Source organism: Aythya marila (assembly GCF_965140915.1).
Source record: "Aythya marila genome assembly, chromosome: 4".
Taxonomy (NCBI): Eukaryota; Metazoa; Chordata; class Aves; order Anseriformes; family Anatidae; genus Aythya; species Aythya marila.
The window spans coordinates 44722823-44740698 of NC_139045.1; the positions used below are offsets into that span (position 1 = coordinate 44722823).

Consider the following 17876-nt stretch of genomic DNA (forward strand, 5'->3'; position numbering starts at 1 on the left):
TCAGAGACACCACAGCATATGAATGAAAATTAGGCTTGTTTATCTGAGAAATAGAATAATTGTCAATATGATGTCTTTGCAACAGGCTGCAGAATGTGCTGGAAATTTGTTTATCTTCCATTCTTCATTGCCAACTGCGGAAACACCGGGGAAGCTGAGAAACAGAGATGACAAAAAACTACTCAATACAGATAAAGAAAAGGTATTTTCTACTTGGAGTTCACAGGGGACTGCTACTACACTGAACTTCTCTAGTACAGCCTTGGTCTTTTTCACTTCTTTTCTTTTACAAAGAATTGTTGTTTAAATATATAATATTCCCATATTATACAGTGCCCTGACGATTTAGATATAGAGAATGAATATATAGGTATTGGCCCTACAAGAATTCTGAGGCTAAAGTATGGCCGAGCAGCAACACCCATCAGTAAAGGAAATCGACCAGCTGCAAATAATTCCACCCACCCAGAGCCTTTGCTACCTGCAAGGTGTGATTTAGTTCTACAAGAACGTACTGAGTTTTCAATGCATGTAAGTGGTGATAGAATGTGTGAGCAGGGGCAACACAATTGCAATCAAATCCATGTCTCATTTTTATTTTTCATTTGGGTATTTGGATTGATTGGCTACCAACAGTATCTAATGTCATCACATTTGTATTTTTTGAATTCTGTGCAGACACTCTTCCAGCCTCAAGTAAATTATTACAAGACTTTAGCCAGGGGTAGCGTGGCTAACGGCTGCTGCGTGAATTTGTTCCTTTTCCCGAAGCAGTACGTGGACATAGCCTCCCTGGGTCTTGTCACAATGTACACTGGAGGAACATTGTACAAGTACAACAATTTCCAGGTAAGTGGTGCAAGTTTCCTACCTGTCAGATAGTAACACCTGGGGATTGGTTGTTTTTATTTCAAAGCATGCTTTGACAGTGTAACAGTAGAGTGACTCTAGAAAAATTATTTATAAACCCCATGGGGTAAAATTAAAATGTATAAACAGCAGATCAGGCTCAAAGAGGTATCCTGAGACCATAAATTTACTTCTACATAAGCTGGTTGATATCTAAAATTAAACCCACTTACCTACATATGGTGACATCTGAGCAGGGTAGTCAATTACTCCTGCATTTACAGTTAAAAATGCTTATGATAAAGACACTCCTCCCCAAAAGAAAAGCCATAACAACACTCCTTTGTTTAAAATTTCATGGGAATCTTTATGAGGAATAGGGGGCTTTCTCCGTGTCATCAGCTGATCTGCAAAACCAGTTTTTGCTAAGTGATCAAGGCTACTCTTTTTCTTTTAAGGCAGGGCAGGGGCAGAGTTCACAGCGGGCTGGGGGAGTGTTGGATTTCTGCTGTTTTGCTGCCACCCCGTGGTGAACTGCACCTTGTGCTTTGTGCTTTCAGCGCGATTCTGATAGCCCCCAGTTCCTCACCGACCTCAGGAAGGACATAGAAAAAAAGACCAGCTTAGATGCAATAATGAGGGTTCGGACAAGTACAGGTAACGGTACCCGTTGGGAATGAAAATAAATATGAATGCACATGAGAATATATGACTATAAATAATACAGTGCTAGAAGTGCTCTACAGAACACGCGTAACATCAGGCTTCCTGTTTTAACTTCATTATGTACCTTTTGAACAGTATAGACTGGTAAAATGAGTGTGCCCCTACTGTATATACCTACTTAAATCTGCAATACAATTAAGATTTCTGATCACTATGCATGCATCCAGAAATGCAAATAAGTTGTACAAAAGAGGAAGTTGTTGCTGTACACTTACATGTTCTTTCATTACTTCAAATTAAATTAATGTTCCTACTTTTCAATATTCTTGCCTCAAATGCAAATATTTGAGAAATACAAACACACAAAACGGCCAAGTGAACAGTGGAAAAGGTTGTGGGGCATCTCTGAGCTGCAGCACCCCTTCATGGCCCATCAGAGCAGCTTCACTTTGTCCTCACAGAGGCCGTTGACTGAGGCTGCACACCCTGAGGGGAAATGGTTCCCATTTTAGTAAGCACAATTGAATGACCAAAAAAGAAGTCACAAAATAATGTCACTTGTACTTGTGTTTTTTAAATAAAACAATATGTTTTTAAATAGAATAATATTGTTTGTTTGTTTTAATCTGGCTACAGGCTTTAGGGCTACTGGCTTCTTTGGTGCCATTTACATGAACAACACCACAGATGTAAAAATGGCAGCAGTTGACTGCGACAAGGCAGTGACGGTAGAGTTCAAACATGATGACAAACTGAATGAAGACAGCAGCACCTTAATTCAGGTAAAAAAAAAAAAAAAAAAAAAAACTTAATGACATACTATGTCTTGAAATTGTAAGAACTTCTGCAGCCATAATAATAAAAAAAGAAAAATGTTATGCCGTAGCACCGAGGGGAGGAAGGTACAGCTTGCACAGACTCTAGTGTCATAGTACCACTAATAAAATAAGGTTTTAATTAACGAGCCAAAGATTGCTACCTTGCAATGCCAGGCTGTTCCAAAACTAAAGAAATCTGTTCTTCCCTTCTTACTCTTATTCCTTCAGTAATAATTCCTGGAAATGCAGATTAGGCAATACTTAAAACTGGCATTTCTCTGCCTAAATGCCAACACGTGTGATACACCTGTGCCTAACAAAAGATGTGCCCCAACCAACAGCAGATAATGCGAGGTTGCCATTTACTGTTCTAGGTATTTTGTTATGACATTTTTCTTTTATTAATGGCAGAAAATGTTACAGCGTGCAAGGTCTTGAACTTAAGCCATGGAATTACCTGAACTTTCATTTCTGCTCCACTTAGCTTTTATCTTGCCCCTATAAATACACTTTATAGTCTAGCAGTTAATCCTTGTACAAACACAGTACAGTGGAACATCCAGTTTGGTATGTCTGCCGTCACCTCCTGGAGCAGTGCTGCAGCAGTGACAGGAACAGTGCGTGCCATGTAGATGTTGTGTTTACCTGGCTTCCCTGTGACAGAGACATGCAGCAGATCCAATGCATGGCTGACTGCAGTCACCTGCTGTTGGTGTTTGCCCTGCAGACTTGGGTTTGTAGCTGTAGACAAGATGAGATTCTTTTTTGATCGTGGTGGTAGGAAACAAGTGTGTACCAGCAAAATGTCAGCAGTCAGGAAAGCCTGAGCTCTGTTCCTTTACTTTCCATACTTGGAAAAGGGTTTTCCCAAATGCTAACGTTATATTGAAGCACAACTGGAGTCACAAGCAAATTTTCAAATTATCCCTCCAATTTTAATATCTAAGTCAATGGAAGGGATGAGATACAGGGGTGGGGTTAGAAGGACTTCATGTCACTTCGTAATCAATTTATCCGTATCAGAAGACCCACTTCATTTTTCAAGATTACTAAGTTTTTCTGTTGCTGTTGCTGACAACATGATGAACAGATACTTGTCAGCAAGCTTCTGATGTCTGGTATGGTGTCTTTTCAGTTATGTTCCTTTGGGGCACTCTTCTTAATAGCGCATTCAAATATTACACAATTACAAGGGATGCTTTACAGATTTCCAGTCAGTGGTCTCTTGTTTCAGATGATACCATCAGTATGTAGCAAATGAGAGAGTAATAAGCCTTTCAATCAGTCATATATTTATATACTTTTATATACTTGCATACTTTTGACATTTATATACTTTTAAGGCTAATAATCTTTGTAATGCATGTAAAAGTCTAATCTACTTCCACAAAATGTACAGGTATGGTGTTCCTCTAGTTCATTAATGCTGAAGCAGCACTACTAGGCTGGGCTGTCCTTGGATGTAGTTATATACCTTTTATGCACTAAGTAGTGGCTCTCACTCAGTGGAAGCTTTGAGAATTGACTTTTTGTTTTAAACTCAGAATGAATGGTAATTGGCTCATCTGTGTTGCAGTGTGCTCTACACATCAATAAGTGGACAAGAAGACTGGGCGTACACAATATCAGTTTAAACTGTAGCTCCCAGTTAGCTGATGTCTACAAGCCTTGCGAGACTGACGCACTTATCAACTTCTTTGCTAAGTCAGGTAAAATTATAACAGATGGATTTTGTTTCCTTTTTGCTTTCTCTAGGGGTGGAGGAAGAGAAAGGTAGGAGATGAAGTGATTGCCTAGTGGGAAATCGTGTTTTGTAACTTGCTATTCCAAGCCCAAGCAATTTGCCACTCTGTTACAAAATAGGAAAGAGAACTAGATCATGTATGTAGATACACATGCCATAAAAATAATGCCAGGGAAGGTAGCTAAAAACAGGTAATGCACAAAAGTGTATAGGCATTTTTTTTGAAGATTAATAAGCATCCTCTAAAATGATACAGGAAAGACTGAAAAAGTACCCACAGAGGTGAGTTTTACTACGTTAAAAACTACTTAAAAACTAGCAAAATGTAGATACTTTAAGTGTGTCTGCTATTAACATACTCTTGTTCTTCTGTATTTGTAGCTTTTAAAGCTGTTCTAAGCCAAGCCCTGAAGACGGTCAGAGAGATCCTGGTCAATCAGGCGGCTCACATGCTGGCACGTTGCCACAAGAACTGTGCCAGCCCATCGGCAGTAAGCCAAGTAAGGACCAACCTGCGTAAGTCAGGCTGTTGCAGCAGAGGAACAACCACCCCTGTAATGTCAGCAGTGACAGAAAGGGAAATTTGAGGACATGCTTCTCATTTTTTCATCTTCTTTCAAGTCTAATTAATGGCAGGTTTGATTCAATGGTAGCAATTGCAGCACGTGGAGGCTGTTGTTCTGGGACAAATAGCAGTGCCGTTGAGGAAGCTGATTATCATGCTCATACCAGACCAATAAGACAGCTGGTTTTCTTCCTGCTGAAATTATGTACTAATTCACAAAAGTTGTCACTTTTTTTCTTCTTACATTGTTTAAAAAGTTAGTATTTTGATTTTTGACAACAGTCTTAATTGTCAAAGCTGAAAATGTGAGAAACACTCTGCAGCCAGTAACATAGGCTCAGGTGAGGATCTCAGTTGAGAGAGGGCTGAAAGAATTTTAGTAGATAAGATAGGCTAATGAGCATGTGAAAGGAAGCCAAAAGAATTTTAGTAAATAAGACAGGTAAGGGATGTGTACTATATCTTTCCGCTACCTGTTGTGCAAAGAAACTGAGGCAAAAAACTCTGGGATTCCTCACGAGAAACAGTCTCTGATAGAAAACAGGAAACTGAAACCAAATCTGCAGTTTAAGCAGAAGCTGAGAAGCTTATGAGTCTATGCTGAGATGAGAAGTCAACCAGCAGTGAGGAGGAAGACTCGGTAATCTTCATCTCCACAACCCCCAGCAACCACTACCAGAAAACACTGCACAAGCGTGGATAGGAGGAATCTATGAAAATGACTCCCTGGAATTAATTTTAATACAAAGTGGGGATAGGTCGTGCATATGTATAGGCATCTCGAGAAACTTCATGCATATGTAACTCTTCACCACCTATAACCAAGGCCCGTGTCACGCTGGGGTGCACACGACTTTGGTGGGACTACCCACCGTGCAGCCCAGCACTGAATAAACACACCTGCTTTACTGATTGTGGAGTTTGCTTTCTGCACGTCACAGACACTTTTTAATTTTTCCTTAAGCAAAATCTTGCTGTAGACAAAATTGTCTCCTTTTGCTTACTAATGACAATTCTTAAAATTATTTTATGACAGTAAAATTCTTAAGCATGTAGCTGCAAAAAATGCTCTACAGCACCCTGGTAAATACAAAAACACTCTTGTTTTGTTTTACAGAAAATTAACCTTATAATGCATCAACCCTTCAAATGTTATAAATTTATGGGCAAATTTATGTTTTTAATTACTACTAGGGTGCTTTGGTATTCAGTTTGTATTAAGCTCTTTTTATCATTTTGGTAAAAACAAAAGGATAATCAAATCTGATCCCTGTTTACAAACACCTCCGAATACTTGTAGAAAAAGCTAAAGAAAAAGCTACCCAAAGCTTCCTGTGTCCTAATCTCTAACAAATAATGCTCCATAGGCATTAACAACTCCCATTTGCCATATACGACTTTCTTGCTTATGCCTCAGCATATCTTGCTTTTAATAGTAGTCTTACCTTCTTGTACAGTCTCTGCAGCCTTTGGGATTACTAAATGCTGGTCAGAAATTGGACACATCATCATTAAAACTGGAGTCATTCATGGGGTTCATGACATTTTGGTTTCTGTTTGCTCTCCATAGCAGAAAAAATAGCATCAATTCAGAGATCTGAAGACCACTGAAAAATTTAAAGTTAACAGCAAACACTGTTGCCCGGTCTTGGCTCTTGATCCCGGAGGTCATTCTACTTACTCGTTATTAGGTAATGTTTTGTGAGCATTTGAGGGAACTGGAACCATGATCCATTTATGCATGGAGAAGCAAACACAGCGCTGACTTCTGCCTATTCATTGCACCTGATGTGGCTGGGTGCAATCAGGTCTGAACAGCCTCTTCCTGCACAGGAGTGGCCATACAGTTGTCATCTTTCAAGCAGGTGTACATACACCATGAACAGATAAGCCTGCAGCAGCACATACTAGCTCTCCAAAAGCACCGCTGGGGTTTTCCCTTCCCTCTGATATGTTACCTAACGAGGACAGAGAACAATCCAACAAGCTGTGCGCTCTCCAAGGAGGAGTCACAGGAGTTCTGGGAGCCACACTTCCCCAGATGTGACTCCTTCCTATCCAGCATTCACTATTGTAGTGACTCCAAAAGGTGCCCATAGACGCACACCAGAAGAGAGTTTGCAAGCAACGCCCCCTTATCAGACTACCAGAACACAGCATGTCCCTGGCAGATACTGTTCCAAAATGTTCAGACACGTGAACATTAGGCAGGTGGTACTTCAGCTGATGAACTAATACATGCCTATAGGTTAAAAAAAGATGTTTCTACCTAAAGCAAAGAGAAGTAGGCTTCAAGACCACCAAACGTCGTCAGTCTGACAGTCAATCTTCCTTTTGTGATATATGGAGTAATAATTTGTGTCAAGAAGATGGTTGATATTAATAAAGAAGGGGGAGACATGGGAGTGTGGCCATGGGGGTCGGCAAGCCCCAAGGTTAGTGATAACATCAGACTCTTTTCATTGGTCAAACAACTTTGCCTGGCAACAGCAAACACCCAGAAACTTCCATGCCTTAAGGGCTGGAGAACAAGCAACCCAAGACAGCATGGCATCTCCTGAATCGCCCTTCCCTGTTCCTTCTAAACTCTTTACATTCCTGATGGGCTCATCGTTAAGAGTCTGACGTTATCACCAGCCATGGGGCTTTCCAACCCCCATGGCCACACTCCCTCATCTCCCCCTTCTTTATTAATATCAACCATCTTCTTGACACAAATTACTACTCCATATGTCACAATGCTTTATCTCTGCCTACCAACAGAACAATTATGACAACAGTAAAGAAATACGTTTAAGCACTGTATGAATCGTTAGGATGATTGTAACACTTTTGTCTCTGACCACACAAGCATAATTGTTTCCACCAAAGGCAAATTCAGCCATTAGAGAACCTTATTCATCGTACCCTGCAGCTTAGGCAGGGCTGCATCTTGGTATCCCTGGAGCAAGGAGCCCTCCGCATGTTCTGGCTGCATTTGTTTGCTTTGGTGGTGCACAGATACCTGTCAGATGGGCATTGCGTTACTCTCAGCATGCATCTCGCATGCTGTCAGTATAGATCTTGCACAGTTTGCACACCACCAGTGCTGATAACAGCAGAACAACGTGTCAGTACCCCACGTTCATCACACTGATTAAATGCATTAAATGTCCTCACTGTCCTTGTGTAGCATGAACTGTACATCTCAGTGCAGGGAAGGGAACTGCTGCACAGTTCCTGGAAGACACCAGCATTCATGGCCACTTCCACCCTTTTCTCCACAAACGGCCATGTAACTGGTCACATCCCTCCATTCTTGTTGCCACCACCACAGCAACATGATCCATCAGAGGGCTGTTTGTTGCAATACGTCACTTCAGTTGTATTGTATTTGTTACCCACTCATTGAATGCCCCGCGGCCTGTGTTGCACGCAATGCCTAATATAATAGTTGTTTCCTGTTAATCTCAGTCATTCTGCATCACCTGGACACTTTGTCATCCCTCTGCTCATTTATGTAGGTGGTGAGGGGGGGGGAAAAAAGTCTTAGCCTGTCCATCTGTCTACTGTGAGAATGAGTAAGAAATTCAACAATTTTCTTCTTTTAAATACTTTAAATATTCAAACTGTTTACAGATATATAATGTATAGTTAAATCATTAAGCGTGCCAGAGCTAGCCACTCTTCTTCTAAATCCTGCTGCCAAGTTAAAGGGACAAGAAATTGTACTGAAAGCGTTAACCTCCTATGCATGGTAAACACACACAAAAATGCATGGATAACAGCCCAAATTGATGGAAAAAGCCCTTGAGAGACTGCAAGTGCATTCATCTTATTTAAAAACCCAGGAAACGAATGTCTAGGACTAAGCAAATGCTTATAGGGTGCTTACCTACCGTCGAGATGAGCAGTGAAACCAAACATCGCCTTTCCCGAAGCGCAGAATCCGCGGTGGCCTTGGCACCGGCTGCCCGCTCCCACTGCTAAGAGCAGGCGGGGGGAGCTCCCGGCCCTGCCCGGCCCTGCCCTGCCGCCGCCGGCCGCTGGGGGCTCCGTGCGGCGCGGCGGGGCCGCCATTGTGGGGCATGGAGGGCGAGAGCACCTCGGCCCTGCTCTCGGGCTTCGTCTTCGGCGCGCTGGCCTTCCAGCACCTCAGCACCGCCTCGGACACGGTGCGTGCCGCGGGGCCGCGACGGGAGGGGAAGGGAGGGGAGGGCCGGGGAGGGGAGGGCCGCGGGCGGCCATGGCGCAGCGCAGCAACGCCTGCCCCGGGCCGCCTCAGGCACCGCGGCCGGGACCGGGCGCTGGGAGGCCGGGGATGGGGGATTGTCGGGGGGGAAGGCGCCGGGAGGCGGCCCGGGGCGGGGAGCAGCCCCAGAGCAGCCCCAGCGCTGCCCCGCTGCTCCGGCAGCGGCTGGGAAAAGTTGCGCGGCCAGCACATGCCCGACCCCACGCTTTCGGCTTTGAATAAAAACACACGGGAGGGAAAAGGCTCGAGCGCACCTTAACTCCTGTCCCTTACCTACTGATCCGTTTACAAATGAACGAGAACCTGCTTCGTTTAAAAAAAAAATAAAAATCAACAGCTTTTTTCTTCCTCCACCCAACACGTGTGTTTACTATCAGAGCAGCCCGGCTAACACGAACTTACCTTTCTTCCCCTCAAAAGGAAGGATTTCTCCTGGGAGATGTGAAAGGCGAGGCCAAGAACAGCATCACGGACTCGCAGATGGACGATGTGGAAGTGGTTTATACCATCGGTCAGTGCACCCCACCCCTGACAGCGCCCTGCTGCCAGGGCATGCATGGCCACATGCAGCTGCTAGGGCAGGGGCCACAACACCAGAATACACGTACCAGGCTCATTTTACAACACTATAATTACTGAAAAAAAAATTGATCTAAAAGAGTTTAAATCTTAAACAGAAATAGAAGTTCTTAGCTCCTGGAATAGTTGTTCTTTGCCAAACATCTTCTCACATTACCGGTAAGGCAGGGCTTAGACTTCCTCTTTGTCTTAGCTCTGGCACTTCACCCCTGCTCAACAACAGCTGCCTGGCAGAAACCTGGCATATTTCAGTGAGAGGTACTAATGAATTAGAGTTCACATTTCAAAATTTGCAGCTTATAAAATATTTCATGTGAATGATGCAAATTATACATTTCATTGAGCAGATGAAATACTATTTTGCCTTAAAATGGTCGTGGCAGTGGGAGTGGATGCATGTATTACAGTAGCCCTTGAAACAACGTATGCATACACAAATTTACACAAATTTAACGTGCTTCTTTCAAAATACCGTCAATAGATCAAGAAAAAGAACCATCTAATACAGCGTGTTTTCTTTCCAACTTTACTGAAAGCACTGCAGAGAGAATTCATGCCTCATTTCCCAGTTTTACCCTGGGACACAGTTAAGGAAGGTGTGACACTTTACTCAGTTTCACTGCTGAACAAAAAGTAGGGGGATTTTTTTTTTGTGGTGCCCCTAATCATATTACAGATTTTCACACAGTTAGTAGCTTCATATTTAGTAGTTTTATTTATTTTGCTAACTTGTGAAAATGAATATTGTGGAATTGGTGTAAAGGTTTTTCAAATGACATCACCTACCCTTTTTATTTTTTTTTCCTGGTAGTCGATTTCCCAGTTACCCTTTTTCCAGCCTCGTTTTCAAGGCCTACATAAAAGGGTATATGATCAGAACTGGGAATTGACTACCAGAAAAAAAAAAAAAAGAGGGTAGGTGATTTTCCCAGCATCTGTGCTTTGTTGCAAAGTAACTTAAGTGAACTGTTTCATATTGCATTCTATTTGTGTACTCAACAGGAAAGGGAGGGAAAAACAAAATAGCAAATGTGATTTTGCACTTGACAAAACCAAAATGTATCAAAATGCGTAACTTATGTAAGTGGTTCCCCCTTCCCATTTGAAGAAACTTTGTTACACTTCTTTCCTTTCTTAAGATTAAGGTAATTTGAGATTAAGTAGATAATTGGAAATGCAGGAAGAGTTCTTCCTTGTTCCTTTCCACAATTCACATGACAGCATACATAAGAATGCACAGCTTGAGCTGACAAACCCAAAGTAATATTGCCTTCTCATTTCAGATATACAGAAGCATATACCATGCTACCAGTTGTTCAGGTGAGAATTTTAAGTAAAAAGATATGGAAACAGTTTATATTAACCCTAATTTTAGCTCTGCAAAAAGTTGTACTTGTGTTACATGACAGAAAAATCACGGAGCTGTAACAATGAATGCAGGGTCGGGGCCGTGGAATTACAGATGCACAATGCCTTATGTTACCCCTGTATTGGATCTACGAGCTTTCTTTGTGTTTGCCTCTAGGTAAAATACAGGTATGGTGCACCGCATTCTAGTGAGCGCTGCAGAACTATAAGCTACAGAACGATGTCAAACTGCTGCACAAAAAGCAATGATTGCTTTTCTAAAAGAACACATCCTGACCCCTCGGCCTCTAAGAAGAGAAGCATAGAAACAGAATTCTAAGTAGGGCAGGAGAAGAAACATGCGAGTCCCACATCAGGAGTCCTTTCACAGACCAGTAGTATTTTGAATTCTTTGAGTTCTATCATAAATAGGAACACAGCTGTGCAGGTTTACTCCCTGTAAGAGGAAAATTACGACATGATTCCCCTCTCAAATCTTCCTAAAAATTAAGAACTTACCAAGATACTGCTAGAGAGGCACTTCGTGTCAGATGGAAGGCATTTTTTGTAGTTGTAACTCAGGTAATAGATGTTACTTTTGTGTCCCAGTAGCACTGATGCCAGAAGAGCATCTGTGCTGTACCACCTCAACAGCTATCTGAGCTAACGGCAATGAAACTAAGTGTGGTCCTACCACAGAGGCTGTGTCAGCACAACCTTGACGGCTTTTTTCCCTCCAGTACACCTAGGGCAAGATGACTGCCAAACCACCTGGAAATAATTACTTCCTACAGTAGTGTTTTGTCCTAATTGTCATAATTTTCTTCTAGCTTTTATAATTCTGCAGGAGAACTGAACAAACCAGCCCTGAAGAAAATACTATCCGGCTGTAAGAAGGTATTTTATTTTCAAATCTAACACATACTACAGGGCCACCTCAGATTTTGAGGCTTGTTCTGACCAGTGGCATTAAACTATTCCATCTTGTACCTAATCCCTCATACTGCTCGTCGAGGCCCCTGCATTATTTATCCCCCTAAATACTACCCATTCAGGTTATCTTCGACTAAAGTTTGCCTCCCTGTATTATCTCAACTTGATTTTTTCTTATTAATTTCTCAAGTGAATTCTTTAAACCTTCCAAAGGAATTCCACCCATTTCTAGGTTGAGACCAGTTGAGGTCAGCTCACTCCACTGGTTAGGCACCACGTGAACAAGATCATGTACTGTTTTCTCTGTAGAACTTTTTACAAGGGGAAAAAGTAGAAGCTGGAAAGCAGCAAACAGCTGAATAGTCAAACCAAGTTTGCAGACTTACAGGATTTAGCCAAGCCTCAGTAAACGAGCCAGTTCAGGAGATTTCACAAGGATAGAAACTGGCATGCCTAGAAAATAGTCTTGGATGCTTTAAGAATTGAAAGCATCTCCTTATGCGTACAGAAGAGTTCGCACTCATGAATCTTACTGGACCCTCCGATTTGCTTTGTTATGGCACACAAGGACATTGCAGAACGGTACTGATGAGTTCTCTTCTGTCTGCAGAACGTAATAGGATGGTACAAATTCAGACGCAACACAGACCAGGTGATGACATTCCGAGAAAGACTTCTGCATAAGAACTTACAGTCCCACCTATCGAACCCGGGCCTTGTGTTCCTTCTGCTAACTTCTAGCGTGATGACAGAAAGTTGTTCAACGTACAGACTGGAACACGCCTTACACCGGCCACAAGAAGGGTAATCAGTCTGTTCTCTAGTTATGACAAAGCTGTTAAATATTATATACACTATGATTCGACCTCTTTTATTTGACCATCTCTTTAGCTGCAACTGGATTACTATTAATAATAGTTTTTTACTCTTGAAAGCATTAAAAGTTAAATATTTTTTACACTGGTAAAGCCCTTACAGGCACAGCTAAAGCCTCACCCTCAAGTTCTGTTCAAGAACTTACTGATTAGCAAGCAATAGGACAAGAGGAAATTGCTTCAACGTGTACCAGAGGAGGTTTAGGTTAAAAGCAGAAAATCAAGAAAACCTTTGACTGTTGGTTGTGAAGCACTGAAACAAGCAGCCAAGGCAAGTGCTTGGCTCGCCATCCTCAGAGGTATTTAAAAGATCCATACAGTGCTTAGGGTCACAGTTTAGTGGTAGACTTGGCAGTACTACATTAATGGCTGTGGTCTTTCCCAACCAATGATTCAAGGAATCCAAAGACTTGCAATTATAATCATGTGCAGTGCCAGTACTGGACTGCCAGCTCATTTACACAATAACAGCTATTGGTGAAATTGTTATTTTACCAAACAGGTAACTGTTTAGTTCTCATCTTTATGTGTGAGTGAAGCTGTATGAAACAATTGAACTATTCCAAGCTGCTGGTAGCTTTTAATCAGCTTTAGAGGTGTCACCACTCACTGCCAACATGCCACATTTAACGAAGTACTGCATTACTACACAACTCACACTCAAAAGCAGGAAAAAAAAAATCTCCACAGGCATTGCTTTAAGTCTCCTCTCCTGCAGTTGGGTTTGGACTCAGTGATCTGTGACACGACTCTTTCAGCAACAGTTACTGCCGCATGCCTCCGGCTGTGATGCTTACTGTGGGGAAATTCACCTACTCAAAAGGCGTTGAAACATTTTTTCATAATTATGCTTTTTAAGTCTTTTTCAGAAAGTCCCCTTGGTGGTTACCAACTTGGGCATGGCAGAACAGCAAGGCTACAGAACGGTGTCTGGTTCCTGCGTGTCTTCTGGCTTTGTGAGAGCAGTGAGACAACACAGGTATAGCACCCAGCTTACGTACCCGTATCGGTCGCTTTCCAGTAGGGCTGGGATAACCGCTTGCGTTAGTTCTTCTCAAGTGCCCCTACTGATGCACCCTGCTCACTTTGCGTCCTGCAATTACCAGCCTTGACAAGCAACTCAGGAATTAGTTGAGCCACGTGCTCTGCTGAGAGAACAGCCTCAAACTTGGCACCGAGTGCTGAGCTAACCCATGTAAGGTAACTGGAACTGATACTTATGATACTTATCACTTCACATGCTCTGTCACTAGGATGTAACAATCCCGTTAACAGGAGAGCCCATCCAGACGTTTAGCCTGGAAAGAGCAGTTCATACCTAACTTTTAACTGAAGCTAAAGCTCCAGGTTTCTTCTTGAGCCTCCTAGTTTTATGGATTCGCCAGTAGTCGGCGCCATCTTCAGTTAATTGGCATCTTGTGAGTAAAGCCTTTAACAAGCCCACCTTAGGAACTGCTAATTCTAAATCAAACTAATGAATGAAGACTTAACACATCTTTCTGGATTGAAGCTCCTTGGAAGTGAACACTAGTACCCATTTCAATCATTAGTTTTGAATTATACAATTTGTTCTCTGCCTGCAGGTCAGACTTCTTTTACGAAGATGGATCCTTACAAGAGGTTCATAAGATAAACGAGATGTATGCCACCTTGCAGGAGGAGCTGAAGGTCAGTCCAGTGTATCTGCTGGTACAGGGATTTTCACTACCACTACAAAATAAAGCAAAAGCCATAGCATCCTGCAATAAGTCAAACAAAGCTAATTCATCAAACATAAGATCCTCAAGTTCTTGGCTGTACATTACCTTCTCAGAGACAAGTTTCTATTCAATCAACCTAATCAATAAATCCTTAGGGACACTAAAAGTTCCTCAAAATATGATAGTTCCTGGAGTGTGGTCTGTGCTTTGCTCCCCTTTACCCAAAAGTTCTGTAGCAAGTAAGACACGTGGCATCTGCTACAAACAAGGTTTCAGCTCTTATCTTCAAAACAGCCTCAAGCTTCTCATTTCAGCTTTCCAATGCTCTGTGTCTAACATGAGCAACAGTAGCTTTAAGGGGTTTGCTACAACACTTAATTCAATGTATGGGCATGCAGTTAATCTCAAAATGCAATTCTCCTTGCAGAATATATGCTCTACAGTAGAAGTCAGCGAACGATCTGTAGAGAAACTCCTAGCAGAGGTGAGCCAACTGAAAGAAGAAATAAAGAGAAAAAAGCAACAGGAAAATTCAGGTAAGCTATATCCAGTGCTAATATTCGTAAGACTGCCAAGTTTAATTTCATTGGCATCAGCAGAGAACACTCAGGCTTGAAGCCACCAGAACAAAACTGGTACAAGTTTGAGAGGTCTTCAACTCTAACCTTTGTTTTTTTCAGGGGAGAAAAAAGATTGCCCAGAAGAGCCCAAGGAAAATGTTTTGCTTTGTCAGGCTCTGCAAACCTATTTCCCCAATTCTGGGCTTCAGACATGTATTGTTTCCTTCAAAGGAAGGAGGATATCCAAGAATTGCTGTAAGACAGACCATAAAATTAATATCATGGACAAACTGACTCTCATGGTGGAGGAAAAGGACTTCCCTGAACCTGAAACACGACAACTAACCAAGCGCAAAGTCAAAGGGACCACCGCAGGACCAAAGGCTTTTAAGAAATCCAGATCACTGCAGCTTCACCAGAAGTTACTTCAAGATCAAGAGGACAGCGACCAGGAAAAGAAACTTACTCTGAGTAGCACTGAAACAGATGAGGAGGTGCTGGAGAAACTGAAAGATACGAACGAATACCCACACTCTCCTACCTTCTGATGGCTTAACAGCTTCCCAAACGTATTTGCACAAAAAGCTACTGCCAGCATATTAAAGTAACATATCAATCTACAGCACTGCAGGGATGGAAATAGCGTACTGAATCTTTGTCAAGTACAAAGATTTATTTTAATGCATTAATTCTGTTTGGCGTAAGTTGAACGGAGTCCAAATCACATTCCCTCGTTTGGCCTTCCAGAGTTCAGCCTGCATTTTCTCTCTCTCAGGGTTTTAAGAATACACTAGCAGGGCGTGGGCAGCCAAGTCACATCACGCACTGCCTCAGCGATACAACCTCAAGGTGCTGCAGAAGAACCAAGGCCACCCCCTCAGTGAGCCTCACCTCAGCAGAAGCTGATGCCAAGAACATCAGATCCAAGGCAACATCCTTAGAAACAGCCGTTTACACGTGTAGCCAAAGTCTTAATATTTTGCCCTACCATTAGCTCTCCAGCATTCTGTTTTCCCCTTCCTATTGAAGGAAGGAAAAAGGAGCAAGCTTCAGCAAGACTGTTGATAACTGTAGTGATCCATACAGCGGGATTTGTGCGACCCCTCCGGGCATTCCTTATTCCTTCCAACAAGTTCAGAGACTTGACGCTGCAGCTGACCACCCTCGGTCAGCGATGCAGCACAGCAACCGGTGACATTCCCAATAAAGAATTACATAAGCAGTAATTTAGTTTTATTGTTTATTTCTTTACAGTATATAACTCTCAATACTTAATATTACAGATTTTGGGGTCTGTAAGAAATGCTGTGTTCTTAAACATAACTGGCATAAATCCTGTAAGAAAATCAGAGGAGTATTTTTTTTCTTAAGTCAATGGTAAGCTTGACTTACCAAACACCCAAGAAAGTGTAACGATACTTACCAAGTACCTGAGCTCTTTTAATGGTTTTTGAAATTTCCTTCTGCTTCTTGTTACACAAGCCTAAAGAAAAAACATTTTTAGGCTCCTGACTTGAACAGTAACTCAGTAATAAGTAAAGGGGCTAAATCATTTAGTTGCAAATCCTTCTAGTTTTGTCAGTCTTCCTATAAAAATTCATGTGTGCCTATATACACTGCTAAAATACAGAAAAGAATCAGTTAACAATTGAATTTCAAGTCTGCTCATGAAGATGAAGGCTTCAAAAATGTGTATTATCAGTAGTAATGACTTGCATAACCAGATCTAATAAAATCTGACCTCAGCTCTAAAAGACCTTAACGTGAGAGAGTAAATAGGATTTAATTTCACCTACCTGTTATATGCCTGCCATAAATGCGGCCAGTGTACGGAGATACAAACTGGGACAGAAGCTATTAAAAAAGAGGAATATCAGTTTGTGTTATTCGTAGTTCAGAGGAACTTCAGCATATTTGATTCCTCGCATTATATTTTTAATATTTGGGACTGTTTCTTACAGAGCTTAGTTTTCCCAGACAGGGGAACAAGGACAGCTTGGACGCCCATAGCATTCTGCATGCCACAGTGAGGCAGAATTTGTAGAGCAAAGTGCTCCTTTTCAAGGACACCACATCCCATATATGTACATACAGGCCCAGGGGGCTGGAGAGGTTCCATTGCAGGACTTCACCCTTTCCTGTGAACTTCCTCACCCAGTTAGCCTTGGGCTGCTGCCTCCCACCCTTTGAGTACAAGCCAGTTACCTTTGTTATATCTAAGCACACATTTGCAAAGCACTCACCTGAACGTTCTTGTAGTCCACCCTTATCCCACATAAGACACACTTCTTAGGAGGCTCTTTATAGGGATTCTCCATTTCTACGGGCTGTAAATAGACAATTATTAACAGGCTGCAATGTTGCAGGTAGATCAGTTTGCACTTATTTTAATTTATGCCGTACAGAAAAGCAAAAAGCGCCTTAACAACAGCGAGGACATTCAGCACAAGTGACGCTTCTCAAGCATTGCTATGCACGCAGCTGCCTTTACCTACAGTTGTCAAATGCACCGAGCGGTCGGTACCGAACAGTCTAAAAAGCCACATTCCACAGAGCTGCACGACCTATCTCAGCTGTCAGCGCGCCCAATCAGTTACAATTACCGTTAAGACGATCAATTATATTCAGACGTGGGGTGCCCCTCCGCGCGCGGCCCTCACCTGCTCGGTGCCGGGCAGCGGCTGCTGCTGCAGGAGGCGGCGGGGCGCTGCCCCCCACGGTGCTGCGGGACAGAGACCGGGTCGTGAGCAGCGCAAAGGCCGGGGCCGGACTCCCCGCGGCGCCCCCCGGGCCCTCCTCCCCCCCCCTCACCCCGCGCCCAGCTCCGCCGCGCCGCAGCGGCCGCCGCCCCCAGCGCCGCCATCTTGTGTCCCACAACCGCCGCTGCTACGTCACTTCCTGCCCGCCGCGGCTCCCGCCCGAATCGCTCTGGCCAATGGAAGCGTGGCCTGCCCCGGCTGGGGGAGGCGATTGGTCGCTGTCGCATCACGTGGTCGTATTTCCCTCGCC

At 42.9% G+C, this 17876-nt stretch overlaps 3 protein-coding genes across 4 annotated transcripts in view; 2 read left to right on the top strand and 1 right to left on the bottom strand.

Moving 5' to 3' along the window:
* The window catches only part of LOC309877623 (protein transport protein Sec24D-like), a 47657-nt gene extending 41587 nt beyond the window's left edge, over nucleotides 1-6070 (top strand). The window contains exons 13-18 of the mRNA XM_082759168.1: nucleotides 86-202; nucleotides 679-849; nucleotides 1410-1506; nucleotides 2152-2297; nucleotides 3910-4042; nucleotides 4459-6070. Coding sequence (XP_082615294.1) covers nucleotides 86-202; nucleotides 679-849; nucleotides 1410-1506; nucleotides 2152-2297; nucleotides 3910-4042; nucleotides 4459-4664 — 870 coding nt within the window. The 3' untranslated portion in view covers nucleotides 4665-6070. The remainder of the gene's footprint in view (nucleotides 1-85; nucleotides 203-678; nucleotides 850-1409; nucleotides 1507-2151; nucleotides 2298-3909; nucleotides 4043-4458) is intronic.
* MRPS18C (mitochondrial ribosomal protein S18C) lies at nucleotides 17-17868 on the bottom strand. 2 transcript variants are annotated; one of them, XM_082759170.1, is made up of 6 exons: nucleotides 17679-17868; nucleotides 17528-17589; nucleotides 17111-17194; nucleotides 16664-16721; nucleotides 16291-16350; nucleotides 17-154 (listed from the first exon to the last, which is right to left on the bottom strand). In XM_082759170.1, exons 1-6 carry the CDS (start codon nucleotides 17851-17853, stop codon nucleotides 111-113), a joined length of 483 nt encoding a protein of 160 aa, XP_082615296.1. In that variant the 5' UTR covers nucleotides 17854-17868; the 3' UTR covers nucleotides 17-110. The 2 variants fall into 2 exon arrangements, with proteins under 2 accessions (XP_082615296.1, XP_082615295.1); XM_082759169.1 differs by lacking the exon at nucleotides 17-154 and adding an exon at nucleotides 16027-16202.
* Nucleotides 8567-15421, top strand: ABRAXAS1 (abraxas 1, BRCA1 A complex subunit). The gene is made up of 9 exons (XM_082759167.1): nucleotides 8567-8796; nucleotides 9294-9384; nucleotides 10736-10772; nucleotides 11630-11696; nucleotides 12343-12536; nucleotides 13467-13586; nucleotides 14191-14275; nucleotides 14735-14843; nucleotides 14988-15421. Exons 1-9 carry the CDS (start codon nucleotides 8710-8712, stop codon nucleotides 15413-15415), a joined length of 1218 nt encoding a protein of 405 aa, XP_082615293.1. The 5' UTR covers nucleotides 8567-8709; the 3' UTR covers nucleotides 15416-15421.
* Nucleotides 17869-17876: the final 8 nt, after the last annotated feature.